At 42.1% G+C, this 25,618-nt stretch overlaps 1 protein-coding gene and 2 long non-coding RNA genes across 3 annotated transcripts in view; 2 read left to right on the top strand and 1 right to left on the bottom strand.

Moving 5' to 3' along the window:
• Nucleotides 1–25,618, top strand: part of LOC310723396 — a 388,685-nt gene that overhangs the window by 310,676 nt on the left and 52,391 nt on the right. The window lies entirely within an intron of this gene.
• LOC310723398 overlaps nt 1–25,618 on the bottom strand; it is a 52,916-nt gene that overhangs the window by 19,294 nt on the left and 8,004 nt on the right. The window lies entirely within an intron of this gene.
• On the top strand, nt 16,530–18,090 carry LOC310723383 (uncharacterized protein). Its single transcript, XM_083536326.1, has 2 exons — nt 16,530–16,668; nt 17,583–18,090. The coding sequence occupies exons 1-2, from the start codon at nt 16,572–16,574 to the stop codon at nt 17,990–17,992; spliced, it is 507 nt and encodes a 168-aa protein (XP_083392452.1). The 5' UTR covers nt 16,530–16,571; the 3' UTR covers nt 17,993–18,090.

Genomic DNA, 25,618 nt, shown 5'->3' with positions numbered 1-25,618 from the left:
CAGTTCTTGGCCTTCAGCCAAAGTTTATTTTACTATCTCTTCTTAATTCTCTTTCAAACTAAACACACACCCATGTATGTACAGTGAGTGGGAATTCATTCAACCACATGTAGTATTTTGCACACTTTATTTACTGAATATTTGACAGAATTTATAGTTACATATTTAATTTACAATTTTACCTTTTTGGTGCCATTCTGTGCCAATTAGAAGTATAACCAGTACAAGATGCTACCACCACAATGTTTCACCTTAGGCCAAATGTAGCAATTCAGCCCCAAATTCATAATTTTTTTAGTATCTTTTATGTGCCTTATTACATGTCACATGTACATTAAATCACAATGAAATTCACATATCCAAGTGATTTCAGGACCTGGGGTCACAACCATAATATAGTGCCCCTGGAGCACAGAGAATTAAGGGCCTTGCTCAAGGGTCCAAGGCAGCTTGGTGAAACTGGGGCTTGACCTTCCAATCAGAAACCCAATGCCTTAACCACTGAGCTACCACTTCCCCAGTAAGTGGCCTGATTGCTAAACTATTTCCAAATGTACAGTATATACATACATACATCCACACATACAAACATTCTATCTATCTATCTATCTATCTAACTATCTATCTATCTATCTATCTATCTATCTATCTATCTATCTATCTATCTATCTATCTATCTATCTATCTATCTATCTATCTATTTATTTATTTATTATAGGTGAAACCTAGGGTTAGTGCAACCCAAACAGTCCAAAGGAATATAATTAAGAAAATAATAGATTTAAATAGATACTGAGCAATCTAATATACACAAACGTCAAGTTTATATCAAAACATTCACACACAAAAACTCTTGGACTATTAATATATTACTATGTATACATTTACATCAAGAGTCCCAGCTGAACTAACTCTTAGTTCGTAGCCTAGAATGAAATGATGTAGGAAACACTCAAGTTAAAGCTTAGTATATTGCATTAAAGGGCTTTTGTGTGTATGTTGTAGATATATAATAAGAGTATACGCCTGCATCCCCTTTATATTTTGATATGTCAAAAATGATGATTTTTGTGGAAGGTAATTTAAGGTTTGTTGGCAGAACATGTGGTTCTTCTCCAAACGGTCATCACATATTTGGAGGTCCACAATTGGATAAGACGTCTTTGGATGTGATAGCAGGACATTATCCTTTCACTTAAACTAGAAGACTCAAAACTGTTCCATTATGACAATACCTCTGTGCACAAAAATCATCTCCATGAAGATGCTTTACATGGGTTGGAGCAGAAGATCTTAAGTGGCCTGCTATAAAGCTCTGACCTCAACCCTATTGAACACCTTTGGAATAAATTGGTACAATGAATGCACCCCAGGCCTCAAGAACATACATCATGGGTACAGATTTCTATTAGGTTTTAACAATGGATATTGAGAGACAAAATATAAAATCATATGTTAGTGCCGATAAGTTTAACCATTCTAAGTTAACCAGTGGCGAATGTGGCAAGGAAAAACTCCCTGAGATGGTATTAGAAAGAAACCTTAAGAGGAACTAGACTCAAATGGGAACCCATCCTCATCTGGGTGACACTGAATGTCCCTTCAAATATCTATAACCAAAGTCCAAAATCTGGTAGAACATCTTTTAAAAAGAGTGGATCTTATTATAACAGCAAACAGGAAATGATTGTATATATTCTACATGTTGTCATTGTAATCAGTTAAACACCTGCTATCTGATTGTAAACTGAATTGATTAGGCATGTTTGAGTTCTACCAGCGAATGCAGAAGGTGGTATAAAAAAATTTGGAGAATATTATTGTTAACTGGTGCTATTCTGACCACGTGCATTACCACGTCTGCGATTTTATCACGGACAGCAAAATTAAAACAAAGAACAAACGTGAAATTGGGCAAATCTTCCACAAAAAATGACATATATTTGACATACAGCAATGCTGCAACGAGTTGTTCTAGGTGTTTTAAGTGGCACACACACCTTAAGAGTGGAAAAACATCACTGGAAGACGACAATAGATTGGGAAGACTTTTAACTAGCTCAACCCCCATAAAAATGTCAAAACCATTCTGCAATTTGTGCAAGGGGACTATTTTTAAGGTGATAGTGTGTAAATGTAAATAAATTAAGTACTTTCTTGTAAACAGAGCTAGTCTCAAACTTTTTTTTATACCACCTCGGAGCTCGAACAACTTAGTCATAATTTGACATTACATTTAGCTAGCAAGGTCTCAGACACCGTTTCAAACAGTCTGGTTTAACTGGCTCTGGACCAGACTTAGATGCCGTTATCAGTCAACAGAAGCATAGCTTTTTGAAAATGCTCTTTAAAGTGGATCAATTTAAAAGCGCAGTTTTCACGTCACACTGTGGAGTGTGAAATCGGAGGGTTTCGAAAATGTTGACGCATTTTTAGTCATTGCCGGGACGTTTCAAAGAACCGGAAAGTAAATAAACGCCAGGCGGACATGACGCGGTTTAAAGCATCTTACATTTTGCTTATGCGCAATACAGACATGTAAATGTTTTCAGACGTTTTAGTTTGGATAAGAAACTTTCGGGAAACTCTTGAAAACAAAAGTGTGGATACGGAGCATTTTTAGATTTTCAAATTGGTCCGGATTAATGTAGAGATAGCCTAAAACAAAAAAAAATAGCCTATGCAACATCTTACATTTGTTTAAAACCACTACATGCATGAGAGGATGTGTGTGTGTGTGTGTACCCTGTGTTTGGAAAGTTTATGATTTGCGGTGTTACCGTATATAGACCTAAAAGATTTGCCTCTTGTTTGTTGTAAATGATCGGCATATCGATTGATGGACTCCACTGTGTACTGGTGAGAGAGAAAGAGAAATCTAGAGAGTAGTAGTAATAACGTGCATTAGTAATGCTAGTCCACTTTCCTTTGCCAGCATTTAATGAAGTAGAAGAAATGGCCAGAATCCAAATTTAATTTAGTCCACATTTCCACTGAGCAACAATAAGCTCCAAGGACACTGCTGAAAACAAAACCAGAGAAATTAGCAGATCAAGACAAAGTGGATTAAAAACCTTCGTCTTTTTATCGTCAGGTCAAAAGCATACATGCAAATCTGAATACGTGAGAATCATTTGATAAAACATTGTTTTTAAAAATGGCTGATTTACCCAAGAAAAAAGCTAAAATGATTATGAGATGTGTTTCCCTTGCTCTGGTGTTATTAGACAGAGCATTATTGTCTTCGGCTCCTTCAGTTCTAAGATGGTCCCTTCCTGCATTCCTGCCTCCTTCCACCCCTCTGTGTCCAATAATGAGACTGTCAGTTTGATTTAGGTGACCTAAGGCTGAGTTTTGATTGTATCTCAGATTCATTATAATTCATAACTCGGAGACAGTGGGAAGCAAATCGAGGTGTTAGCAGTGGCAGGGAATGCACAGCTCAGGGTTTTTGCTTCCTCTCAGATGATTGTATGAATGGGAGAAGGAAAATTATTTGTGAATGTAGATAGCAATATCCAGCACTCACATCTATTAATGCAGACATTATTTCAGCAAAGCCAGAGATATTGTAATATCAGAAATGTTTTGCTTTGTCTGAAATTGATCGGATTTAAACATTTTCATTACAAGAGATACACTTTTTGAAATTGTCCATCCAGCTATATTTGGTCAAGATCGTACCACAAAGTGGAGAACTAGGAGAGACAAATCTGTTCCAGCAAGACAATACCACTGTGCACAAAGCCAGCTCCATGAAGATCTGCTTTAATTGAGTTGGAGTAGAAGATCTCCTGCTATAAAGCTCAAAACCCTATTTAACACCTTTGGGATGAACGTGAACAATGAGTGCACTCCAGACCTCATTACATTCTCTCCTACATCACTGCCTGGTTATACTAACACCCTTTGTGACTGAATGAGCACAAATCTCCACAAACACCCTCTAAAATCTAGTGGATCATCTTTCAAAATTCAATAATATCTTATTATTTAATATCTTTCAATATTAAAAGAGAAAATAGATGCTAAAAGTGGAATAGGATGTTAAAAAAAACACTTTATAGTATATGTATTCCATCAGTAATGCCCCATGCACCAATTAATAGCTAAATATCAAGAGGTTTAGCCGCAGCAATACAAATGTCCTGGAGTGACACTCCAGTGGACCAGGCTGTAAAGGCCGCCATATGCCGGGTGGAATGAGCTTTAACTCCAAAGAGTGAAAAGACCAGAGGACTCATAACACAGACAAATTGCATCCACAATCCATCTACTAAGTGTCTGCTTATAAACCAGGAAACCTTTCCTATGAGGGCCATAGCACACGAACAGCTGCTCTGACTTCCTCCATGGACTCGCTTTTTCTGGTTAGGCGCTAGAAAAGGAGGAGGGCAGAATGCCTGAAAAACAACAGGTCGTGAGGGCACCTTAAACACCTTAGACACATACCCCGGTTTAGGGTAAAGCATAGCACTGGCCATGCCAGGGGCAAACACCAGGAAAGACAGGGCCACAGAAAGTGTAGGTCCCTGACCCTTTTAAAGGAAGAAATTGCCAGGAGAAAAGCGGTCTCAACTGACAGATACCTAAGGGCCACCTCAGCCAAGGGCTCTAAGGGGGGCTCAGATACAGCCGCCAGCACAACGGCAAAGTCCCACACACCCTAGGTCGTGTCCCGGGCCTCAGCCTCCGGGTGCCACGTTGGAACTGTGTCATGAGGGGGTGTTTCCCCTGAGACTGCCCTGCTAGCGGGGTACAATAAGTCACGATAGCCTTTAGGGTTGATGGAGCCAATCCTGTGGCAAACTGTTCCTGCAGGAACTCCAGACCTGAACCAACCAGTCAGTTAACTGAGTCTAACTGGTGGTGCTCACACCACGTGGTAAACAGATGCCATTTAGCGGCATACAACCTCCTCATGGAGGGAGCTCTGGAATGGAGAACGGTCTCTACTACCTCAGTAGAGAGAGCAGCTGCTATAAACTGCACCCCCTCAGGGGCCACAGCCACAGCTTCCATAACTCTGGGCAGTGGTAAACCAGAGTTCCCCCTGCCTGTGAGAGGAGAACGCTTCTGGAAGGAATTTCCCAGAGAGGTCTCTCACGGAGGGACAGCAGGGCCAAAAACCACAGTCTGCCCGGTCAATGAGGTGCCACCAGGAGGAGACGAGCTTCTTTCTGGTGAATTCCCTTTAGAAATCCTGGGCGCAGCACAATAGGGGCAAAGGCGTATGTCTACACCATGGCGAGAACTAGAGAGAACTAAAGGGGACAGTGCAAAGTCTCCAGAGTTGCAAACAGATCCACCTGGACTCTATAATATCTCTGCCATATCTGCTACTCGGGGTAAAGCCTCTATTCCCTGGGCCTCGGCCCTTGCCTTGAAAGGGCATGTGCTCTCTAGTTCAACCGGCCTGGGATGTAAACTGCTCTCAATAGGATGAGTTTTCCTTGGCTCAAATCGAGCTAATACTAAGCAATTGTCGATATAAATTAGAATGCGGATGCCCTGCAGACATTGAGGCCTCCTGAGATCTTTCGGGCAGAAATAGAAGGAGACACCCGCAGGAGGGAGGCTGCACTCTGAAGCACATCTTGTGGCAGAGTTAACATCCTGGCCTCCCCCTCTGCCTGGAAGTCTGACCATCTTAGAAAAGCTGGGGAGATCCCCTGCACCACTGCCCATTTGTTAATGGAGAGGCCCACCCTCAGGTTGGCCAACCCCTTCGACTTGGGCTTAGATGCCACCCTACCATGCCCGCTAAGCAGCCCCATGAGAGCGGTGGGTGAGTACCGCTGAAACGCCACCGACTGCATTTTAGACTCCTGAGACCTACCCTACTGCATTGCGAACAGGCCAGAAGTAGCTATCGGGGCATTCAGCAGAAAAACCCTGTCCCTGTCAGGAATTTCTGACAGGGTGAGCCACAGATGCCTTTCAGTGGCAACTAAGGCTGACATGGAGCGACCGACGGCCCACGCCGTTTCCTTGGTGTGTTAGGTCGGCAGCACAACGTAATTTCTTGATATCGTCAGCCACAGAGTTAAAGCCCTCGTTTAACTCTCGTAGCAGATCGGCCTGGTATGCCTGCAACACACACATAGTGTGGAGGCAGCCCGTGGCTTGACCTGCTAGGCAAGCCTTACCCACTAAAGCCTAAGTGGATTTTAACGGCTTAGTAGGCAACACCGGAGCATTCAGCAATGCAACACCTGGGGAGAGATAGCCAGCTAGCATCTCATCAACCCTGGTCATCTCCCCATAGCCACACTTCCTCACACAAGAAGGGACCGCTGAATCGAGTGCTTTCCTCTGGGAACAGATGAGTCCACCGGAGAGAACATATCTGTCTCCATGCCTTTTACTAGGGCGGCCTGCGAGCCCTACGACCTTCGGTGCCGCGTCTCCTCGGCAAGAGCAGGGCCTGAGCCGCGAGGAAGATCACTGGGAGTGTGGGAGATAGCTATGCGGCTACAGCATAGACAATTGTCTTTTTCTCGAGCTGATTAAGCATTCTCCACTTCCAAGCAAACAACGCAAAGCTCATGTGTGCACAAAACTCCACACAATCTAGTAGAACATCTTCCCAGAAGAGTAGAGGTTATTATAACAGCAAATGGGGACTGGGATTGGATGTTCAAACCATGTGTCCACAGACTCTTAATCATATAAGTTATATAAGATAGAATTGGGTAATAGATCATAGATTAGGAAGCACAAAAAGTGCAATAATATAGAGTGTAAGTATCAGATATCGGAGTTTAATTTGACAAAACTTTGGTAATTAAGTAATTCAGATATTTATTTCTATCAGATGTGCTTATTTGTTTCACATAAAGGGCCAAAAATGAAACTCGATTGAGGGCCAAAATTAAATATTGTATTATTCCAAACTTTATGTTAAAATGGAAGCTGCCATGGTTCCTCTTATTTGTGATTTCATAATATTTATAAATAAACAAATTAATTAATAGGAATGCAGTTTTATTTTTTAAGTTCTGTAGTTGAATTAAAATACAGAAACTATCCCATTTATTGTATTATAGAGCTCAATGCTTTATACATCTATTCAGGAAAAAATACAGCTGCATACTTGTAATATCAAGTCAAGCCAAGTCGGTTTTATTGTTATTTCAACCATATACAGTGCAGCACACAGTAAAAAGAAACAACATTTCCCCAGGACCAATGTGCTACAGCAAACAACATAAATTAACAAAAGGAAATGACACAGAAGTACACAGAACTCTAAACTAACAACACAAAGTGCACATGTGCAACATTTAGTGTAAAAAGCGGGGATAAAAAAGACAAGAGACAAGGAAAAACAATACCACAGTAGCGTTGACCAGTACAGTACAGAAGGCTGTGCATAAAGTTGTCCATATACAAATCAAAAATAAATGTTGTACATGTGAACATTTGGCTGGGTGTCAACATTTGGTTCAACAGAAGTGTACAAACAGCAGTTTGTGCAGAGTTTTTCTTTAATTTGTGTGTGAATCAGTGTAGCTCTTTCATCTTCATGAAGATGGCTCTTTTCAGATGGCAGTAGAGTGAAGAGTGTGTGTGCAGCCACAATGCTGTCGGCTGCATGCAGCGTGTAGTGTAAATGTCCATGATGGAAGGAAGAGAGACCCAGATGATCTCCTACAGTGGCTGTCCTTACTAGCCAGTGTGGGGTCTTGCGATCCGGGATCCGGTGCGATCCGAGACAGACGGTGCAGTTCTGTTGAAGCAGACTGTTGTTATTAATTAATTAATTACAGTCCAAATCCACTGGAACACTGGTCAGTGGTACCTCAGATGCATGTTTCTGTGAGTGAAAGGACCCAAACGCAAGATGTAAGAAGGCTAAGGTGAAAACGGTCTTTAATGAATTAAACAGTTAGAGGGAAAAACACAGGTCAATAAACAGTCCAAAAATCTAAACACAGCAGACAGATCAATGAGGGGCAAAGGCAAAAACAAACTCCAGAGATCAGTCAAAGTCGAAGAGCAATGCAGGCGATCCAAAATCAGAACGCAAAGCAGGGGTTAGGGTCAGGAACAGGATCAGCAGTAGGGAACAGAACAGAACAGGCAGGGTGGCAAGAGTACGTTCAGGGACGTTGAGATAATCTGGCTCTGAGTGTTGATGTCCTCAAATACAGGGTGGCGTGGGAAAAACGGCAAGATGGCCACCGACCTGAAAGCACGTGCCGCGAGCAAGGAGGATCCTAACAGAAAGTGAGGGAAGGTGACAGGTAGAAAAAAAAATGTTCTGGTAAATTGCTGATGTAACACACTTACAATTAAATAATGGATATTAAGGAATGTTAATAAAAGAGAGAAACAAAAACAGAAAAATAAAATTCAAACACGATAAACAAAAATAGAATATAGGAATAGGAATTTTATAAATCTTCTAATAAAAAGATGAATTTAGGAAAGTAAGAGAAAACTTAATAATTTTATAATTCTCATCTACATAGATTGGGTCTCAAGCAAAAGTACACTGCTATCATTTTGAAATTTTTAGTTAATTATTAATTCCCCTAACAAAAACACACCGGTTTCTACATACATAACTTAACATTGTTATGTAAGAACATCAGCATAGTTTATTATATATCATCGTTCATTGCTGAGGATTATTTGTACATGGTACGTAGTCATACAACATTTTCAACGGACGAGCAGAAATGTCAGTGTTTTGTGTGTAATCAAGCTCTATATTAAAATCTCTGTATTTATTCTATATTAAAACCAGTTTAGACCATAACCCAGCCATTAGGGGGGCACAAGCCAGTGTACTCTTAGTGCCGGTCCCAAGCCCGGGTAAATGGGGAGGGTTGCGTTAGGAAGGGCATCCAGCGTAAAACATGTGCCAAATCAAATATGCGGATCACAAATGAGAATTTCATACCGGATCGGTCGAGGCCCGGGTTAACAACGACCGCCACAGGTATCGTTAGCCGACAGGGTACCGGTGGAAATTGGGCTACTGTTGGCCGAAGGAGGAGAAGGAGAGGAGGAAGGCGTCTACAGAGACGGCAGGAAAAGGAGCAGTGTAGGAGAGTAGAGGTTCGGGTTGGTACTTTAAATGTTGGTACTATGACGGGTAAAGGGAGAGAGATAGCTGATATGATGGAGAGGAGAAAGGTAGATGTGTTGTGTGTTCAGGAGACCAAGTGGAAAGGGAGTAAGGCCAGGAACATTGGAGGTGGGTTTAAACTGTTTTATCATGGTGTGGATGGGAAGAGAAATGGTGTAGGGGTGATTCTGAAGGAAGCGTACAGTAAAAGTGTAGTGGAGGTGAAGAGAGTTTCTGATAGGGTGATGATCGTGAAGGTGGAAGTTGAAGGGATGATGATAAATGTCATCAGTGCCTATGCTCCACAAATTGGCTGTGAGATGGAGGAGAAAGAAAGATTCTGGAGTGAATTAGATGAAGTGGTAGATGGTGTACCTAGGAAAGAACGATTGGTGATTGGGGCAGACTTTAATGGGCATGTAGGTGAAGGGAACAGAGGTGATGAGGAGGTGATGGGTAGGTATGGTTTTAAGGAGAGGAATGTGGAAGGGCAGATGGTGGTAGATTTTGCTAAAAGGATGGAAATGGCAGTGGTGAACACGTATTTTAAGAAGAAGGAGGATCATAGGGTGACGTATAAGAGTGGAGGAAGGTGCACACAGGTGGATTATCTTCTGTGTAGGAGATGCAACCTGAAGGAGATTGGAGACTGTAAGGTGTTGGCGGGGGACAGTGTAGCTAGACAGCATCGGATGGTGGTCTGTAGGATGGTTTTGGAGGCGAAGAAGAAGAGGAGGAAAGTAAGGTTTGAAAGAAGAATAAGATGGTGGAAACTGAAGGAGGAAGAGTGTAGTGTGAGGTTCAGGGAAGAGGTCAGACAGGGGCTTGGTGGTGGTGAAGAGGTGCCGGATGATTGGGCAACTACTGCAGGAGTGATGAGGGAGGCAGCTAGAAAAGTACTTGGTGTGACATCTGGAAATAGAAAGCAAGACAAGGAGACGTGGTGGTGGAATGAGGAAGTGCAGGAGAGCATTAGGGGAAAGAGATTGGCAAAACAGAAGTGGGATCGACAGAGTGATGAGAAGAGTAGGCAGGAGTACAAGGAGATGCGGCAGCAGGTTAAAAGGGATGTGGCGAAAGCCAAGGAAAAGGCATATGAGGAACTGTATAAGAGGTTGGACACTAAGGAAGGAGAAAAGGATTTATACCGTTTGGCCAAGCAGAGGGACCGAGCTGGGAAGGATGTACTGCAAGTTAGAGCAATAAAGGATGGAGAGGGAAATGTGTTGACTAGTGAGGAGAGTGTGTTGAGAAGATGGAGGGAGTATTTTGAGCAGCTGATGAATGAGGAAAATCAGAGAGAGAGAAGGTTGGAGGATGTGGAGTTGGTGAAGCAGGATGTAGATAGGATTAGTAAGGAGAAAGTGAGAGCAGCGATTAAGAGGATGAAGAATGGAAAGTCGGTTGGACCAGATGACATACCGGTAGAAGCGTGGAGATGTTTAGGAGAGATGGCAGTGGAGTTTTTAACCAGATTGTTTAACAGGATTCTGGAAGGGAAGAGGATGCCTGAGGAATGGAGAAGGAGTGTGCTGGTACCGATCTTTAAGCATAAGGGAGATGTGCAGACCTGCAGTAACTACAGGGGAATTAAGTTGATCAGTCACACCATGAAGTTATGGGAAAGAGTAGTGGAAGCCAGGCTGAGAGAAGAGGTGACCATCTGTGAGCAACAGTATGGTTTCATGCCGAGGAAGAGCACCACAGATGCCTTATTTGCTTTGAGGATGTTGATGGAGAAGTATAGAGAAGGACAGAAGGAGCTGCATTGTGTATTTGTGGATTTAGAGAAAGCGTACGACAGGGTGCCGAGAGAGGAGTTGTGGTATTGTATGAGGAAGTCAGGTGTGTCAGAGAAGTATGTGAGGGTGGTGCAGGACATGTATGAGGACAGTGTGACGGCAGTAAAGTGTGCAGTAGGTACGACAGACTGGTTCAGGGTAAAGGTTGGACTGCATCAAGGATCGGCCCTGAGCCCTTTCCTGTTTGCAGTGGTGATGGACAGGTTGACAGACAAGGTCAGACAGGAGTCTCCCTGGACTATGATGTTTGCAGATGATATTGTGATTTGTGGTGAGAGTAGAGAGCAGGTTGAGAAGAGCCTGGAGAGGTGGAGATATGCGCTGGAGAGAAGGGGAATGAAAGTCAGTAGGAGTAAGACAGAGTACATGTGTGTGAATGAGAGGGAGGGCAGTGGAGTGATGCGGTTGCAGGGAGAAGAGGTGGAGAAGGTGGAGGAGTTCAGGTACCTGGGGTCAACAGTGCAAAGTAATGGAGAGTGTGTTAGAGAAGTAAAGAAAAGAGTGCAGGCAGGGTGGAGTGGGTGGAGAAGAGTGACAGGAGTGATTTGTGATAGAAGAGTATCCGCAAGAATGAAAGGGAAAGTTTATAGGACTGTGGGGAGACCTGCGATGTTGTATGGATTAGAGACAGTGGCATTGAGTAAAAAACAGGAGGTGGAGCTGGAGGTAGCAGAGCTGAAGATGTTGAGGTTTTCGTTGGGAGTGACGAGGATGGACAAGATTAGAAATGAGTTTATTAGAGGGACAACACATGTAGGATGTTTTGGTGACAAAGTGAGGGAGGCGAGATTGAGATGGTTTGGACATGTGCAGAGAAGGGACATGAATTATATTGGTAGAAAAATGCTGAAGATGGAGCCACCAGGTAGGAGGAAAAGAGGAAGGCCAAGGAGGAGGTTCATGGATGTGGTGAGGGAAGACATGCAGGTAGTTGGTGTAAAAGAGGCAGATATCGAGGACAGGGTGGTATGGAGACGGATGATCCGCTGTGGCGACCCCTAATGGAAGCAGCCGAAAGAAGAAGAAGAAGAAGAAGAAAACCAGTTTGGACCATATTAAATTATTGAATACATTTGAATATAAGTCTTGGTATCACTTCTGAAAGTCAAATCCTAAAGAATCCCAAAGCTTCATAAAGTTTCAATGTAAACTTTAAGCTAGTCAATGAAATTTTTTATCTAGGCGCCAAAATGTACGGTAAAACGCAGAGCTACACTGTAGGCATGTTATGACAGGTGATAAAGATTTTCTCAGGCTTAATCAATCATACTTAAAGCAACTCATCACAATCTTTCTGACAGGCCTGATGGTTGGAAGAAATATCGACTTTTTGCCTTTGACGTCCTTCAGGAAAAAACCTGATGCGGATTTTAACAATGCGGAGGAGGGGGTCAATGCCATCTTGGATGAGAATGTGAAATAATGTATTTTATTAAAAAAATGTGAAGCATGACCTTCTTGCAAGACCTAATGTTTATAGCTTACTTTATTCATTCACTCATTTATTTATTTATTTATTTATTTATTTATTTATTCGGCCAGCTACCAACATGGCTACCGTTCCATACTTCAACAACATGCAAACTGTGGCTCATTACAACTGACTTTACCTACAAGACAATGCGTCAAAGCTTATGTTCAGGCTCTGTACGCCTAAGTTTTATTTAGAGAGTAAGCAGTCTTAAGTTTTATCCATTAAAGAATGGCCTGCCCAATCACATACCTAAATCCAAATAAACCATTTTGGGATGAACTGGATCACATGGTGAAGTGAAAAATGAGTTAAAAAATAAGTTAATAAAAATTCAACCCAAAAAGAGAATAAAGTAAATGATTAAGGAATAAAAATGGTACGGATTCGTTGTTTGTAGGACAAAAATCAACAGCTTTAGTAGTGTCTTTCACTGCCTACTTTTATAGCACAGCAATTTGCCAGATTTTCATATTTTATTTCAACAACATGTATGGAACAACATGGTATTTATATATTGCATTTAATGGTGTAAAACATCTATTAAACAGGCCTGTTTTTCTGTTATTACATAGATTATAGCAGATACAAATGTTCTTAGAACCTTTTAAACAAGTCTGCAGTGGTATAAAATAAGTCTCCAGAAGTATTTTTCTGTTTCTTGCAATATGACAGGCTGTGTTCATGCCCATCATATTTTATTAGACTAAGTAGGACAGTGTGACAGCAGTGAAGTATGCAGTAAGAACAACAGACTGGTTTAAGGTGGAGGCTGGACTGCATCAAGGATCGGCTCTGAGCCCTTTCCTGTTTGCAGTGGTGATGGACAGGTTGACGGACTAGGTCAAACAGGACTCTCCATGGACTACGATGTTTGCGGAAGATATTGTGATTTGTGGTGAGAGTAGGGAGCAGGTTGAGTAGAGCCTGGAGAGGTGGAAGTACACGCTGGAAAGAAGGGAATGATAGGAGTAAGACAGAGTACATGTGTGTGAATAAGATGGAGGGCAGTGGAGTGGTGTGGTTGCCAGGAGAAGAGGTGGAGAAAGTGGAGGAGTTCAGGTACCTGGGGTCAAAAGTGCAAAGTAATGGAGAGTGTGTTAGAGAAGTGAAGAAAAGAGTGCAGGCAGGGTGGAGTGGGTGGAGAAGAGTGATAGCAGGAGTGATTTGTTATAGAAGAGTATCTGCGAGAGTGAAAGGGAAAGTTCATAGTGGTGGATTGTGGAATGTGGAATGTGGTGAGACCTGCGATGTTGTATGGATTAGAGAGAGTGGCATTGGGTAAAAAACAGGAGGTGGAGCTGGAGGTAGCAGAGCAAAAGATTTTGAGATTTTCATTGGGAGTGATGACAATGGACAGGATTAGAAACAAATTTATTAGAGGGACAGCGCATGTAGGACGTTTTGGAGACAAGGCGAGGGAGGTGGGATTGAGATGGTTTGGACATGTACTCCATATACATGGGGTATATCGGTAGGAGAATGCTGAGCATGGAGCCACCAGGAAGGAAGACCAAGGAGGAGGTTTATGAATGTGGTGAGGAAAGACATGTAGGTAGTTTTTTTAAAGAGGAGCAGAAGAAGAAGATTTAATAACACTAACTATTACTGAAAAAAAAATATTATTTATTAAATGTTAGTGATAGGCAAACAATGTTAGCACTTGAAGTAAACCATGACACACCTCATCCTTCACCTTTCCCTTGACAGAAAACATCAAGCAAAACAACAAATTTAGCAGATAAAAATGAAGAGAAATGTGTGAAGGAGGTCTGAGAGCTGTGCACTTTCTAAACAGAGGCAAAGCACAAAATGGCCTCAGGAATATCATTTAGGTTTTGAAACTGTAACTTACCTTCTCCTCTGAAGTTTATATCGTACAGCAGCTGTGAGAGAAAGATAGCAGAATCGGAGGCAATTAAAGATACCTTGAAGGAAGACAACTTTAATACATCAACACTCATCTTTATTGCCTTCAGAGTCACAGTGTCATCTATAGTAAATCTCAGATAGATCTCTCTGAGCTGTTTGTGACCGATTTAATTCCAAATTCTAACTGGCTGCATTTATTGGTTGATTGATTGAATAATGTATTAACTGGAAAAATAAAAATATATGTGCTTTACACTAGTCACACTAGTCACTTTACAGCACAGTGAAATACTTTTCAGGCATATTCCAGCAATAAACACAGAGGATTAATAGTCTTGCATAGGGGCCACAAGAGGCAGCTTGGCAATTCCAGGGCTTGAACCCCTGACCTTACAATCAGTAATCCAGAGTCTTAACCACTGAGCTACCACATCCTCAATTGAGTGATTGATTATTATTTTTTTTTTATAGCTCTGTTTGTTAATTACTGCCATGCACTGCTAACAAGTATATTGCTAATGCTAATTTAGCTATGCTATAAACTGTACCTTAAAACATTCTATGAATGCTAATAACAAAAGATCCTATTAATTGCAATTTATAACATTTTTATTAATAGTGCAATTCAATGACAGTGGCAATGCTCACTGATGACTCTCTACACACTCAAGTCAGATGCCCCCCACTGCATCTATTTAATACATGGTTTAAAATATTGTATTAATTGTATTATACAGGGTGGTGCAGGAAAATTTTGAAGCTAGGAGTTGGCGACCCTAGGGATTCAACAATTGTTTGGAACCAGTGCGAGCTCGTTTAGAATCCCTTGCTATTAGTTATAATTTAGCAGTGGAGTAGTCACGGTAAAGCCTTTAAAAGAATGTAGATAGTATAAGGGGTGCACAAAGGGAATTTTAGTGTCATTACACTTTAGGACATCATGATCGTGTACCACCTGCTCATTTTAAAGAAACTGTCCTTTAAAAAAGAACTCACCACGTGGTGTTGATTACCAGAGAATGTCAAAGCTGGTTGTGCTAGCATCGTGATGAGCCCTTGCTGCTCAGTCAGAGTAGACGAGACACGATCATGACGTCCTAAACTGGTAATGACGTTGAAATTCATCGCAGTGGTGATGCAGTCACCATTCTTCTCACTTTCCTATAAAAGGCTTTTATAGCAAACACTTGTTGCACAACACTCCACTGCTCCATAATCATTAATGACATGGAGTTCTAAATGAGCTCGCACTGGTTCCTAACTGTCAGTAAGTTCAGGTTATAGTAATTAGTTTTACTAATGCGCCTGTTCTCCCATCTCCTAGTTAAAAAATGTGCCATTTTCCTGCGCCACCCTGTATTTTTTTATAGGAAAATCCTGTAGTATCTATTATCCAGGGTGCATTGTGCTTTGCTTTGCTTCATTACCATTAATTTTGTTGGCATCGGAGTGTGAGTGTAATTGAGTACGATATTGAACTGCAATAGTTGTCAATGTTTCCCTAGTTCAAACCCTTCTGATTCACACACACATCATTTGTATTCAGGTCCTGGGGTCCAAAAAAAAAAATACTGCTTTCCCTAATGATATTTTTGTGCACTCGTTGTTCAAAAGCTCACGTCAGCAAAAATAAAACAACAACGACACGAATAAACATACTGTAGCATCTCCTCTCCTTCCCGTGCTGCCAGTCACCTGTGACTCTGACAGGAGTTGCGTTCCAAATCAAATTGCGTACAAGTGATTTTAGTCTGATTTGATTTGATTGCTTCGAAAGTTAGCCCAGAATTCACTCTGTCGCTTCGCGTTCTTCTGTGATCAGGCGAGCTGGCAGTAATTGAATCATATGGAGAGAGAGCACTCAGGGTGGGGAAGAAAGAGAGAGAGAGAGAAAGAGTCTTGCTGTGTAGCAGTGCAACAAAATAGAGCAATGCATGCCAAAGAAAAAAGAGCTTATGGACTGAGGATTAGTGCAAAAGCATCTGAAGAGCCTTCCATTCCATGTCCAATTTCTAATTGGCATGACACTTTGTTTCATGTTGTTGCTCCAGGATCTTTCAAATTTCTCAAATTCCTCTTCGTCTTACTAATTTTTTTTATGCAATCGTACGTCTTTGCTGCTAATTAGCACAATGACTTTGTGGAGCAATATATTTTCACTGTAACCAGGACACTGTCTAGAAGCTCTTGTTGCATTGTTTTTTATACAGTTACAAAAATTTCAACACGAGGAAAGAAAAAGAATGAAGAAGAGATAATAGCATGTCATTACGTTGTAACACGTATGTTCGGTCACATATATAATTGTCAGGAATCTGCCTGCCACGCCCCCTTCAGTGGCCTCCGCATGCTCCTTAGCTCTCAGCGTCAAGCATGCACACCTGGAGCTGGTTATTCACTCACTCCCAGCTCCAATATAAACTGCTCATTCACCCACACTCCCCGTCGGTTATTGCACGCTCATGCCCGTTCATGTGTGTTCCTGTGCGTTTGTGTTGATGTGGTTTCGCGTAAGCTTATCCCCGCTACGTACCGTTCGACTCGGACTCTCTCCCTCTCTCTCTCTTCGCGTGGACCGCGTCTCTTTCCAGACGCACCCGGGATTGTACCTTTCGTAATCCGCGGACGTTGAACTGTTGTGGGCCGCGCTATGGGCGCACCACCGGATTATTAATTTTTCCCGGACTCCGTTATCCGGATTATCCCTGCGAGCGCAAGTATTTGGTTTGGCTCTGCCTTTGTGTTCAATAAAGTTTTGTTTGCTGTTACTCCGGCTTCCGCCTCCTTTTCCCGCATGACAAAATAACCGACCCCTGAATAGGACTACAAGTACTGAAAAGAGGGGCGCAAAAAAAAAAAAAAAAGAGAAAGAAAGGACATAATCGGATTACCACAGTGGTCCCGGCGCGATCCAAATTTCGGAGGCAGGATTCGTACTGCCGCGATGAAGCGACCACTAAGCTCCGGTCCCGGGAAAACCCGGAAATCCGCTGCGGTTTTGCGCGGCTCGTGCTCGGCAGGTCATGGGTTTCCCGGCTCGCCTCTCTACAGGCCCTCCAGGAGAGCTCCACTTCGCCCCAGGTCTCCACCACGGGCTCCTCTCTGTCCCTGAGCGACCCCGTGAGCTCCTCTCTGTCCCTGAGCGACCCCGTGAGCTCGGTTCCGCTCCAGAGAGTCCCCGAGAGCTTGGTTCCGCTCCAGAGTCCTGAAAGGAACTCGGCTTAGCTCCAGGTCCCTGATGAGAGCTCTGCTTCGCTCCTGGTCCCTGAGGAGAGCTCCTCTTCGCTCCAGGTCCCTGACAAGAGCTCAGCTCGGCTCCTGGTCCCTGACGAGAGCTCCTCTTCGCTTCCGATTCCAGAAGAAAACTCGGTTCCGTCCCAGGACTCCCAGGAAAGTTCAGCCCCGTTCCAGGGTCTCAAGAAGAGCTCGGTTCCGCGCCAGCGTCCCAAGGAGAGCCCGGTTCCACGCCAACGCATCTCCGAGAACACCTCTTCGTCCAATGGGATCCCGGAGCACACAACTCACCTCCGAGACTGCGAAAGGGACGTCGACCCATTGCCCCCGGGCTCCACCGAAGGCGACGGCTTTCCCCACAGTCTCCCTGAAGGCGACTCCACCTCTCGGAGCTCCGCTTCACCCAAGGGATCCCCAGAGCTCTCAACTCAGCTCCGAGACTGCGAAAGGGATGTCGAACCGCTGCCCTTGGCTTCATCTAAAGGCGACGGCTCGTCCCACAGTCTATCAAGAGTTGTTGGCTCGCCCCACTAGCCATCTGAAGGCGAAGCTACGTCACAGACCCCCTCTTCGCCCAAGGGGTCCCCAGAGCACTCACCTCAGCTCCGGGACCGCGAAAGGGACGTCGAACCGCTGCCCCTGGCCTCATTCGAAGGCTTCCGCCTCCGTTTCCCGCATGACAATAATAAAGGGGAATCCATTTATCTGAAAGTAGAGAAAAATAAAGCATGTAATCAAAATCAAACCAAGTATAAATACACAAGCAACACAACCAGTAATTTACCAACACTACATCAGTAAAGTAAAATAAAACTCACAACCCCATTACAGCTCCTCAGAAGAATTTACTTCAGTCAGAGCCATGACAATATTTAGTCTGGGATTAAAAAAACTTTTTACCAAATGCTATGTGAAATTTGCCATCCAGATCAAGGTGTATAATATAGATCGAAAACTGTTTAAAAAATGAATATGCACTAAGCTAGAAAACAATAATTTACCGTAATTTCCGGACTATTAAACGCACCCAAATATAAGCCGCACCCACTGAATTTGACAAAGATTTTTATTTTAAACATAAATAAGCCACACCTGTCTATAAGCCACAGGTGTCTACATTAAAACTAATGAACTTTACACATGGTTTAACAAAAGACCGTGCCTGTACCACGGCTTGTATCTAAACAGTAGCCTAACAAGAAAGTCATTGTTCACTGTCTTCCTCCTTCCTTTCACAACAATTTCTCTCGGGAGTTTTTCTTTTGGCATCGTCATGCGTTTAAAAATCACCATTGACGGAAGTTTATCTCCCGATGCCGTGCAGCTCAGAACACAGGTGAAGTGTGTTTTTTCATGCCCGGTTGTTTTCAGCGTGACGAATGATTCGCATTTTCTTGTTGACAGTCCGAGTGAGAGGCAGGTCAAACGTCAGAGAACCGTCATCCATATTGATGTGGTGCGGCTGATTCAGTGGGAGCGCATCTGCTTTAATATAAAGAGTTTCATCGGTTCACCTGAACCCGTTCAGCAATTGTATTAGTCTAATGTTATGGGGTTCAGTTTTTTTTGGCTTGAAGCTTGTGAAAAGCCGGGAAAAATCTATACATTAGCCAAATAATTGTTTAAGCCGTGGGGTTTAAAATGTGGAAAAAAGTAGCGGCTTATAGTCCGGAAAATACGGTACATTTCCTGCATTTAACAGACGCCCATGTCCAGAGGGACGTACAAAAGTGCTTTGAGTCAAGTCAAGTTTCTTTCTATAGCGCTTTTCACAACAGACATTGTCTCAAAGCAGTTTTACAGAATTTTAAGAGTTAGGGTGAATTGTGTGCATTTATCCTTGATGAGCAGTCATGGTGACTGTGGCAGGGAAAAACCTCCCTTAGAAATTAATGAGGAAGAAACCTTGAGAGGAACCCGTCCTCATTTGGGTGATATCAAGAGTGTGATCATAAATCTTTAAACAATACAGAACACTGTAGAGTGAAAACTAACATGAGCACTGGAATGTAAGATTATGAGTAATGTTCTTTCTACAGTTTTATACAGTCATTATGGTTATAAAACTAGGAGCTACTGAGCAACTCATAAAATAGCTCAACATTTGCGATCATCACAGATCCAACACCAGCTTATCCATGCCAGAGCCTCTAAACACTCAAAGAGGTCCAGTGTCCAAACTCCACATGAAGTGGGATCCAATTGGTGCTGGTACATCTCTAGATGGTTCGGGATGTTTGTGGGCATCTACTTCTTTAAAGGTCCACAATCTTCACAAGGTATGATGTGACTGGAGCTGGAGCAACTTTAGAATGCCTTGGCATGGGTAGCAAAAGAGAAGCAGTGGAGAGGAATTAGCATAGCTGCTGTTCATGATATTAACAAGCACAGGTTGATAATGTGAATGTGATCAGATGTTCTGGAGCATATGTGGTTATGATATGTGATGTGTTTTATGTGTAGGCTTTGCTAAAAAGATACGTTTTTAATCTGCACTTAAACTGGGAGAGTGTGTCTGAGCCACGAACACTGTCAGAAAAAATATTCCAAAGTTTAGGAGCTAAATGTGAGAATGTTCTACCACCTTTAGTGGACTTTGCTATTCTAGGAACTACTAGAAGTCCGGAGTTTTGAGATCTTAGGGAGCATGACGGTTTGCAGCGTGTTAGAAAACTGGAAAGATACATTGGAGCTAAACCATTTAGTGTTTTGGAGGTGAGTAGCAGTAGTTTGTAGTTGATTCGAACTTAACAGGTAGCCAGTGTAGGGATGAGAATATTGGGGTTATATAGTCATATTTTCTCGACCTTGTGAGAACTCTGGCTGCTGCATTCTGGACAAACTGTAGCTTGTTTATTAATAATGCAGGACAACCACCTTTGAGTCTTTAGCAATGAATAAATCAACACTGGTACACTAGATTGTAAACTTAAGATAAATCAGCATACAACTCTGTTGAATTTCCCTTATTTTTTTAACAAAGCAAAATTGGAAAGTGTTAGTTTAAGTGTTTCGGGAAGAGGAAGCTCTTCACCTGTTGCTTGAAGATAGCCAGGGAGTCCACTGTTCGGACATCTAGGGGAAGTTCATTCCACCACCTCGGTGCCAGAAAATCGAAAAGCCTTGAAGTGTACTTACCTCTCATTCTGAGAGAAGGTGGTACCAGTCGAACAGTGCTGAAGGATCTCAGACAGCGTGGTGCAGTGCGAGAAGTGATGAGGTCTTTGAGGTAAGATGGTGCTGGTCCATTTTTGGCCATGTAGGCAAACAACAGTGTTTTGAATCTGATATGTGCAGCTATTGGAAGCCAGTGGAGAAAGCGCAGCAGTGGGGTGGTATGGGAGAACTTGTGTTTTGAATCATTTGCAGTGGACGAATAGCGTTCAGTGTAAGACCTGCCAGCAGAGAACTGCAGTAGTCCAGTCTCGAAATGACAAGAGACTGAACAAGCACATGGGCAGCCTGTGTGGACAGAAATGGTGGAATCCTTTGGATCAGGCATAACTTTATGGCCACCTGCGTAATATTGTGTTGGTCTCCCTTTTACTGCCAAAACAGTTCTGACCCGTTGAGCATCAACAACATTAACTTCTTCAGCAATTTGAGCTACAGGAGCTCATCTGTTTTATTGGACCACACAAACCAGCCTCACCATGACCCCGTCACTCGGTCACCACTGTTCGTTCCTTGGACCACTTTTGAGAGATTCTGAGGATAAAATGTTTACTGAGGATAAATGTTTACCTCCTTCTAAAGATAAAACATTTTAATAAATCCCCAATCCTGTAGATAGAAGTGAACAGTTCAACAGAATAAACAGTTCACAACAAAACCTTACATTTCTTCAGTGTTCACATATGATTTACCTGAAAGATTTTGCAGACATGTTGCTTTTGTACACCATTTTTAGTGTTCAGAATTCCTGGTCCACTCCTGAGCTCAGGTTGGCATCCCATTACCAGTTAATTCCAACATCATAAACCACATTCTCCTCATATCCATATGGGTTACCTCCGTTTTTTTCTTACCAACATGCCCAGTGTTCCTAATAATCTTCATATATTTTTTAAACCAGAAGACCCAAGTTGAATGAATTTACATTTGCTGAATTTTACAGATGCCTTTATTCAGAGCGACTTACAACTGAGTAGTTGAAGGTTAAGGGCACCTTGGTGGTGCTGGGATTTAAGCTTATTACTTTTCAATCTAGAGCCCAATGCCTTAACCACTGAGCTACCACTTCTTAATTCTATGAAGTGAATGCAGATTGATTAAATAACATTAACATAAAAAAATAAAAAAATAAATAAAGCAAATAAAACCATTCTTATAAAAGTACAAAAAAAAAAAACTTACGCAGGTTTTGTGTTTTGAATATTTTTAGCCTTTGTTGTCTTCAAAAATCAAATGCCTTTTGAGTTGTCAGTAAAGAAACCCTGAGGGAGAACTAAGCTTGCAGAGCTTTCGACTCAAAGTTGCGTTTTAGTAACCTAAAATAAACATTATAAGACTGCTTTATTTATGTGCAATAAAGCAAATCTGAACACCTCCTGTTCCAGTCTAGTGTTTCACACACTTAGTCACTTGCAAACTAATGAATTCAATTCAAGACATTTTTATGTGTATAGCGCTTTTATAAAGCAACTTCACACAAATAAAGAATGCATACGTTTTTTTTTTTTCCTTTTAATTGTAAGTTCATATTTAATGAGTGAACCAGTGGCAACTGTGGCAAGGAAAAACTGATGGCATGAGGAAAAAGCCTTTAGTAATGTCCATTCATTACAATTCCATCATTATTAAGTTGTGTTGAATCACTTGTTAATTACTGATTTTATATATTAACCAGTAATATTTTAGTGCCATTATTGAACAGGTTTTATCCTTTTCAGCCATTTATTTTTTTTACATTCATCTTCTTCCTATTTAATTAATTTTATCCTTACAGGTGGCACTCAGGGTCAATATCATGGTGTCTGAGGAGCTCCATCATCACCCATACACCCATACAAGTGGGCTAAGGCTGCAGAAAGAAGAATCAAAACATCTTATACAGACTCACTTTAAACTTCTCACTGCTCAATTACACTCTAAAAGACAAATGGTGTGGACATCTGACTATACAATTTTTGTTTTTGGAACATCAGAATTTTACATAAGGTCCACATTTGCTCTTATAATAACCTCCACTGTTCTGCAAAGATGTTCCACTAGATATTGACAGAAAGAAAGAGAGAGCAAACATTCAAGGGTTAAGGGCCTGAAAGAAGGAATCAAGGAAAGAAAGAAAGAAAGAAAGAAAGAAAGAAAGAAAGAAAGAAAGAAAGAAAGAAAGAAAGAAAGAAAGAAAGAGCAGTTGAGGGCCTTAAAAAAAGAAAGAAAGTTAAAAAGAGAAAGAAAGAGGCATTTACTTTTATGGCATTTGGCAGACAGCCTTATACAGAGTGATTTACAACTGATGGTCAAGGGCCCTACTCAAGGATTCAGCAATGGTAGTTTGGTGGTCTTGGGATTTGAACTTATGACCTTCCAATCCAAGATCCAACACCTTAACCACGGACCTACCACCTCCCCCTTTTACTTGGCAAATGTATATTACAGCACAGTGAAATTCTTTCTTCACATATCCTAGTTTATTGAATGCCGGGGTCAGATACAGTGGGTACGGAAAGTTTTCAGACCCCCTTAAATTTTTCACTTTTTGTTATATTGCAGCCATTTGCTAAAATCATTTAAGTTCATTTTTTTTCCTCATGAATGTACACATAGCACCCCATACTGACAGAAAAACACAGAATTGTTGACCTTTTTGCAGATTTATTAAAAAAGAAAAACTGAAATATCACATGGTCCTAAGTATTCAGACCCTTTGCTGTGACACTCAAATATTTAACTCAGGTGCTCTCCATTTCTTCTGATCATCCTTGAGATGGTTCTACACCTTCATTTGAGTCCAGAAATTTTTGATTATACTGATTGGACTTGATTAGGAAAGCCACACACCTGTTTATATAAGACCTTACAGATCACAATGCATGTCAGAGCAAATGAGAATCATTAAGGTCAAAGGAACTGCCTGAAGAGCTCAGAGACAGAATTGTGGCAAGGCACAGATCTGGCCAAGGTTCCAAAATTTTTTTTGCTGCACTTAAGGTTCCTAAGAGCACAGTGGCCTCCATAATCCTCAAATGGAAGACGTTTGGGACGACCAGAACCCTTCCTAGAGCTGGCCAACTGGCCAAACTGAGCTATCGGGGGAGAAGAGCCTTGGTGAGAGAGGTAAAGAAGAACCCAAAGATCACTATGGCTGAGCTCCAGAGATGCAGTCGGGAGATGGGAGAAAGTTGTAGAAAGTCAACCATCACTGCAGCCCTCCACAAGTCGGGGCTTTATGGCAGAGTGGCCCGACGGAAGCCTCTCCTCAGTGCAGGACACATGAAAAACCCGCATAGAGTTCTCCAAGATGGTGAGAAATAAGATTCTCTGGTCTGATGAGACCAAGATAGAACTTTTTGGCCTTAATTCTAAGCGGTATGTGTGGAGAAAACCAGGCACTGCTCATCACCTGTCCAGTACAGTCTCAACAATGAAGCATGGTGGTGGCAGCATCATGCTGTGGGGGTGTTTTTCAGCTGCAGGGACAGGACGACTGGTTGCAATCAAGGAAAAGATGAATGCGGCCAAGCACAGGGATATCCTGGACGAAAACCTTCTCCAGAGTGCTTTGGACCTCAGACTGGGCTGAAGGTTTACCTTCCAACAAGACAATGACCCTAAGCACACAGCTAAAATAACGAAGGAGTGGCTTCACAACAACTCCGTGACTGTTCTTGAATGGCCCAGCCAGAGCAATGACTTAAACCCAATTGAGCATCTCTGGAGAGACCTAAAAATAGCTGTCATCCAACGTTTACCGTCCAACTTGACAGAACTGGAGAGGATCTGCAAGGAGGAATGGCAGAGGATCCCTGAATCCAGGTGTGAAAAACTTGTGGCAGCCTTCCCAAAAAGACTCATGGCTGTATTAGATCAAAAGGGTGCTTCTACTAAATACTGAGCAAAGGGTCTGAATACTTAGGACCATGTGATATTTTAGTTTTTCTTTTTTAATAAATCTGCAACAGTGTCAACAATTCTGTGTTTTTCTGTCAATATAGGGTGCTATGTGTACATTCATGAGGAAAAGAAATGAACTTAAATGATTTTAGCAAATGGCTGCAAAATAAAAAAGAGTGAAAAATTTAAGGGGGTCTGAATACTTTCCGTACCCACTGTATATAAAGGACCACTGAAGCAGAGAAGGTTTCGAGCCTTGCTCAGGGGCCAAAAGGTGGCAGCTTGGCAATACTGGGGCTTGAACCACAAGCTCAGATCAGTTATCCAGGTTTGGAGTTTCCTCTGTCTATCCTCTAATCTAACTTGCCATTTCTTTATATTCCCCCCAAAAAATGTGTTTTCCACAAATCAGATTTCAGCTTCCAGCCATCGCCAGTGGACACGAGACTGATACCCAGACCCTGGACAATAAAAGTAAAATTGCAATGGCCTTGAGCAAATATACCTGCTGTGATATAAGTTGAGAAATCTAGCCTTTGCAGTTTCCACTTCGGCCCATGATACAGCGGCATCTGTTCCCAGCGTATTGAATCGGCCCAGAAGTCTGATCTGCAAAGAGACAGTGGATGATAGATGTTGGAAGTTATTTGATTCAGAGAGCTATCTTCACAAAATATAAATGGATATAGCTGTACAACCATATTTCTCCTGAGAAGCTGCATTCCTCGACACATACGAGGTTCGGCTAGTCACTGACAGGCGCGTCTACAGATACGCAGGACACATCTTCAATCATTTCACAGTTTCCTTTTTTCAACCCACTTTTGCATTCATGAATAAATCGTTGCTTTCACCGCAACAAATTTATAATATACCACTTTTGTAAATTTAGCTTTAGCGAGTCAGTGAAGCGATTTGTGTTTGTTCTCCTGCTTCACAATATGGCATGAAGCAAAGTTACAAGGAAATAATATATTTAGATCAGAAAATAAAACACCAATGGTGGAATCGGAATAAGTTGTATATATATTGTATACATCCTTTAACACCAGCTCCTTAAATAAGAAAGACCAGCAGCATCTTTACTTCCTGAGAAGGTTGAGG

The sequence above is a fragment of the Silurus aristotelis genome, assembly GCF_946808225.1.
Source record: "Silurus aristotelis genome assembly, chromosome: 3".
Classification (NCBI taxonomy): Eukaryota; Metazoa; Chordata; class Actinopteri; order Siluriformes; family Siluridae; genus Silurus; species Silurus aristotelis.
Note: the sequence above shows the minus strand (reverse complement) of the source record. Positions and strands in the feature narration are given on the sequence as shown.